The sequence below is a fragment of the Lissotriton vulgaris genome, chromosome 6 (genome assembly GCF_964263255.1).
Source record: "Lissotriton vulgaris chromosome 6, aLisVul1.2, whole genome shotgun sequence".
NCBI classification, from domain to species: Eukaryota; Metazoa; Chordata; class Amphibia; order Caudata; family Salamandridae; genus Lissotriton; species Lissotriton vulgaris.
The window spans coordinates 573,862,635-573,868,634 of record NC_141694.1 but is presented as its reverse complement, the minus strand read 5'-3'; the positions used below and the strand labels follow the sequence as shown (position 1 = coordinate 573,868,634).

Genomic DNA, 6,000 nt, shown 5'->3' with positions numbered 1-6,000 from the left:
CGTCTGTTAAATTCCTGACTAAGGCATATCTAACATGGGAGGTGGATTCCTGTGATACGACCACAGTGTCGTATCATTAAGCATATCGCCGTTTCACATGGAACATCACTGGAAAACCAGCGATGTTCCATGGAAAAGGGAGATATCCGCTGGACTATACATAGCCATGGCGCTAAGCGTTGTTAATACAACGCTAGCCTGGCGAAATATTCAGCGATAGAAAAAAATGCGGTATACAAGGTCAGCGATTATTATCTCTGCCTGTTGCAAATATGACCCTATATTTTTAACAACTTGCGGAATTTGGAAGTTCAAGAGTCGGTAACTCCTGTATCTGTGAATTGATGTACTCTTTTAACTGAACCTTTGGTAGATTATATACATGTAATGCCCTAAGTGGTAGTCCATTTCCTGCTGTAATAGCCCATACCTCTCAAAGGAACATTTCGTTACATATTAGTCATTGAGGATCTGTCTGCAAACACATGTGATCACCAGCGGTTTCTTATCCCAGCAGCTCGCCCTATCCTGACTCGATATACATTTATTGTGTACATGTATGTTTTCAGTCAGTAAGTATAAAAAAGGAGGCCTTGTCTTGTCTTTACAGTTTTCACAAAAGCTGAGTTATAAAATATTTTGTCTGCTGCTTTCGTTGGCCTGCAACAATTGGCAAAGTGGTTCCTTTTGTTTAATATGAATATTGTGATTTTTCTGGAGAAACAGGCTAACTCACAGCAAAAACAATAAACCACTAATAATCTCTCTACTCTGCTTCAGCAAGCTATTTAGTTCCTATTGTGTCCTGATTCATGTTGACCTTTTAAACTGATAGATAACCTGGAATATGTACTCTACTTAGTTGACATAATGTGTGTTTATTGTATGATTAGGTGTTTGTCCTCCTCAAGAAAGTCAATTTCAATAGATTGTTGAGTGTACACAAGGATTATGTATGTGCCATCTTCTTGTTGCTGTTTGAGACGACCTCACATGGAGATCTGTGAGGGTGCAAAGAAAAACCATTCCCTGATATCATATACTTATTTCATCCCAGATCCCCATGAACATCTTGCTGAAAAAAGCCTATCATTTACCAGATATATTATCAAATGTATATAATTGGCGCAGGGAGGTCTGAGGACAGATTTACAAGCTCCTTTCGCTTCTTTTACGCCGCCGTTGCGTCACTTTTGTGACGCAGCGGCGGCGCAAAAGATGCGCCATGGTGCGGGGTATTTACAACATGACGCATCTGGGAGATGCGTCGCGTTGTAAAGCCCTGCGCCGTAAGGAGGCTTTCCGGCGCAGGGAGGGGGGTTCCTGCGCAGGAATGCCTCCTAAAAGTGGCTGAGTGAAATCTACAAGATTTCACACAGTCACTTTTACGCCAATGCTGCATCAAAACCCTGTGCCTGCTTGAAGCAGGTGTAAGGCTTGATGCAGCATTGGACAGTTAGGGCAACCCCGAGCCTTGGGTGGCGGAGCTGCGGCGCACAATAACTGGCGCATCCCTGGGAATGTGCCAGTTATGGTAAATCTGCCCCCTTGTCCCGAATTATCAACAAAAGAAGCAGGGTTGTTGAAAGAGCCCAGCCAGCAGCTCCAAGATGTCAGTATCCTCTAGTGATCCAAGAAACGGAAGTGAAAGGGTTAAATGAGGGGTAGGTGATGCTTCTTTTCAGAGAAAATAATTAAATCACACCGGTGGAGTATGCACAACTTTACATGCCTTAAGCTGGTCTTAGCCAAAAGCCAAAATGCATTCCTTGAAAGTGCAATGCCCACTTTCATGTTTCAAAATGGCGTACACAGTGTAGAACAGAGAACACTAAACCTCTGTTAGATTCAGCAGATCATATTGTGAATGGTGATTGCGCCCTTTAATAACTGAGGAGAAGGAGGGAACACAATTGTGAACTCTATATGCTGTCAGATGAAACTGCTTATGAAGGAATGTTTCATACTGAAATTTACTCATACAGTACGGTTCAAAAAGTATGTTTTTCTTTACCAGATGACTTCTGGAAAGAGGCACTCTGTCTTGGTAAAGTATCTCGATTTGTCAAAAGGAGTTTAAAGACATCAGACTTTGATAAGAAGGCAGAAGAGTTGAAAATGTTTCTCAGTCAAGCAAGTGATGGTGTGCGTTTTGGTGAATGGATTTGTTTTCAAAATAAATAGGCGAGTTGCGAATCAGGAGGTCGTCGTCGACCAATGAAGAGGTCTGGTCGGTATTCACTGAATTTGGGATGTTAAACTTCACAAGACAGTGCAGCTCCTCTTCCTGTTTACTGTTCCTAGCTGCTTCCTGTCTTTGCAAGCTGCTTTCCATCACCTGGGCCCTGTTGCTTGACTTTCCTTTGTCCAGCTGCTCAACCTCATTTATGTAGCAATGGAAAAGAGACCGCGATTCCTCAGTCACTTGATGGGAAAAGATCTTATCCGGCTCCAGGGATCTTCCAAAGTCAGAAACAAAGCTGTTCATACGAAAGAGCTTTTCAGAGGGTTCGACGGTTCTAGAAAAGAAGAATAAAACATTCGTTTACAATTACCATCTAATTGTTCCGAAAGAGTGACAAAAACCATAACACAATGCTGAAATATACCCAAGGCTACGTGAAGACCTTTGAAGGGAGCTGACTTGCATCACCATGAAAAAAGGTCACAACACGCTGTGGGATTGCAACAAATGAGCAAGCATTGGCATGGTCAATAGTTCAGGCTTTTATGTGTCGCTACATGCAAACAGTCATGCACAAAGACAGGCACGCAGACATGTTGATTGCCTGTGTTAAGGCATTAAGCGATGCCTCCTGGTGTTTGCCAATGTTTGTTGAGGTTTACCATCAAATGCAAGGGGCACCCAGAGGATTAATGGGGAATTACAATTAATTACAGTTGCTGTTTTTTTAACACAGAGGTACTTACACGGATTTACTGTCTCTCTTCTCTGCTATCAGCGAGAAGACATGCCGTGCAATGTTCCAGGTGCCCCCCAGTGACACTTGGAACTAACCACAAGGATGGTGACAGAGGGGAATAAGAGCTCTGTAGCCTCTGAAGGAAGTGGCATGTGCCAACACAGGGGCACCTGTTACAGCTATAGGGCGAAGGGTGTGAGTATCAGTAAGGCCCAAGGGGGAGGGCGGTTGGCGGTATGAAAGTGGGGAACATCCTTTACAACGCAACTTTTACCACGCAGTACCTTTACGACACAACTTTTACAACGCAAACCATTACAACGCATTTCGCTGGGGGGCTCTCTAGGATAGGGAATACGTTTAATTTACTATCCTACACCTTCCCTAGTGTCCACGGGGACTGGAGTTGGAATAGTAAATTAAACTATTCACTATCCAGCACCCTTTTACATTATGCGTTGTAAAGGTATGCGTTGTAAAACTTGCGTTGTAGAGGCATGCGTTGTAAAAGCATGCGTTGTAATGTCATACATCTGTGAAAGTTGGCATCCTCCAAAAGCAGTGGCGTAGGAGGGGAGATGCAGTAGGTGCAGGCCGCACCAGGCGTGATTACTGAGGGGGTGACAAAATGGGAAAAATATGTGTTTTAAACATATTTTTGCCATTTTGTCAAGCCGGGGGTGACAAGAAATTTTCTGCACCGGGTACCACCTGACCTTGCTACGCCACTGTCCAAAAGGCAAGATATAAACTAACAAACAGAACGCTCTCTTTAATAATGTCTCTCAGATTTGGAGGTGCTCCGCCGGAGGTCAGCTGCAGTCATTTATTATCGTGTCATCAGAGGCAGGACCGTGGGCCTCATTTATGAGGCCTTGCGTCAGTTTTGCGCTGCGGATGCGTCACTTTTTGTGACGCATCGGCAGCGTAAAACATGCGCCTTGTTGCGCCATATTTAAAAAGTGACGCATCTAGGGAGATGCGTCACTTTTTAAACCCCTGCGCCACATTATACCTGCGTCAGGTATAATGTATGCAGAGGGGGCGTTCCCCCGCAAAAAGCCTCGTAATAGTGACGCAGTGAAATCTATGAGATTTCACTGCGTCACTTTTAGGATGCTGTTGCGTCAAAATCCTGCGCCTGCCTCACAGCAGGCGTAAGACTGACGCAAGCCCTTTCACATGGGGCTTTCCCCATGTGAAAGAACGCATTGCTGGAGATGCGTCACTTTTGTGACACACTCCAGCAATGCGTCAATTTTGCGATTACAGATGCGTCAGAAATACTGACGTATCTGTAAGTCCTTGCGACATGATGCGTCATACATTAAATATGACGCATCATTGGTGTCGCAAGGAGTGCGCACTGAAAAGTGACGCATCGCTGTTTTCACGCAGCGATGCGTCACTTTTCATAAATGAGGCCCCGTGTGTTTTTTTACCTCAACGTTTGCGTTGCGCTTTGTGTTCAGAGTGGCATTTTTACCACATTTGGCCTCTGATTAAAAACAACGCTGACTTGTCAGTTCATCTTGAAGTGAAAGCGATCTCAGTGCGCCTACCTCTGACAATTTTTATCAACATACAAAGCATGGAACCTGCGCCCAAAGAACAGCAGCTGAGCGATTTACAGGCCTTTCTTTTTAAGGGGCCAATTAACTATCTCTCCATGTTTGCCTCTGAAAATAAAGGTCATATCTTACTGAAAAACATGGCTATATTCTAAATAATATTTTTTCTGATATCAGTAAGCAGATACATTTCCCAATAAATATTCGTCTTCGCTGATCAGTGAAATTGCGGGGCACATTAACAAGGCCTTGATGCCACAAGGGCATCACGTTTTTAGCTTGAAAGGGGTGGGCAATGGGTGTTGTGGTGGGCGTTCTGCCGCAACACCCATTGCTTTTTAACACTGTCCTCTATTTACAAGGGTGGCATTATTAGGAGGAAGCGCCAAAAATAGGACCAGGGAAAACCAGGCATCTGAGTTTAGTGCCAGCGCTAGAGAAAACGCAGTGAAGCGCCACATCACTGAAAAAACGGTGCATCCCTGCGTTTTCCGAATGGCGGACTGTGGCATTAGCAATTTTTGCTTAACGGCACGCTTTGCCATTCCCTTGTAAATATGCCCCAATGTTTTTCCTCAGTGGCAACTCCTCCATTAGGGCGGAGGAGCGCCGCCCGCCTGCCACCACCTGCGAATTAAACAATAATAAAACGGGCTTTAAACCTGTTTTATTATTGTTTTATTTTAATCCCCCTGGACCCACTCCCAGGACTCTGCCAAGTCTTGGGGGCGGGTCCAGGGAGATGACACTGTGGTAGGCGAGGGGTGGTGGTGCACTCCCTTGTCCCTTCTCTGCGCATGAGAGTTTGGATGGCTGTTTCAGGCTGGCCAAACCCTCATTAGCAGTGAAGCTTTCTCCAGCCCCAGCTGCATTGCTGTCTGCCTGGGAGCGCAAAGTTGGCCTGAGAGCGCAAAGTTCTAGCACTCAGGCCAATCCTGCCGCTGCATTAAGCATTGCCCACAGTGCATTCTGGGAGGCTGTGCCCAGAAGAGCACGATGTGGCGGTGATCAGGTAAGTAATTTATTTTTTAAATTATCATTATTATGTTCCCCGACCCCCCTCCGCAGCTCCCTCCTCCGTTTCGCCCTGCTACTTTGGCAGGGGAAGGGACGCTACTATTTTACATGTGACATCCTTTCATCATGAGTGGAGGATAAAATGGCGACACATGAGAGGTGGCAGCAGAGGACGGTGGAAAAAGAGCATTCTCAGTGACTTTGGTTGTGAAAACATGCTTCATTATTAAACTAAACAAAATTTGTAATGAAGGCAGGCACAGAGGAGACTAGTGTATACATTTATAATGTAAACTAAGCTGTACTAAACAGTAAAAATATCACTTTTGAACTGAGCTCTAAACATTCTTACACCATAGCCTTTAAGATAGAGATTGAAATTACATGTGATCACCTTATTTCAGCCATGTTTGGACAGTTTATCTAGTTCATGGCGTTAACCTGATATTTTTCCCAATGGGTGAATACCTATTTTCAATTCTATGTAC

At 44.6% G+C, this 6,000-nt stretch overlaps 1 protein-coding gene across 1 annotated transcript in view; it reads right to left on the bottom strand.

Moving 5' to 3' along the window:
* Positions 1–1,627: 1,627 nt before the first annotated feature.
* The window catches only part of MRAP2 (melanocortin 2 receptor accessory protein 2), a 662,530-nt gene continuing 658,157 nt past the window's right edge, over positions 1,628–6,000 (bottom strand). The window contains exon 3 of the mRNA XM_086925232.1: positions 1,628–2,519. Within this exon, the coding sequence (XP_086781358.1) occupies positions 2,126–2,519 (394 nt within the window). The 3' untranslated portion in view covers positions 1,628–2,125. The remainder of the gene's footprint in view (positions 2,520–6,000) is intronic.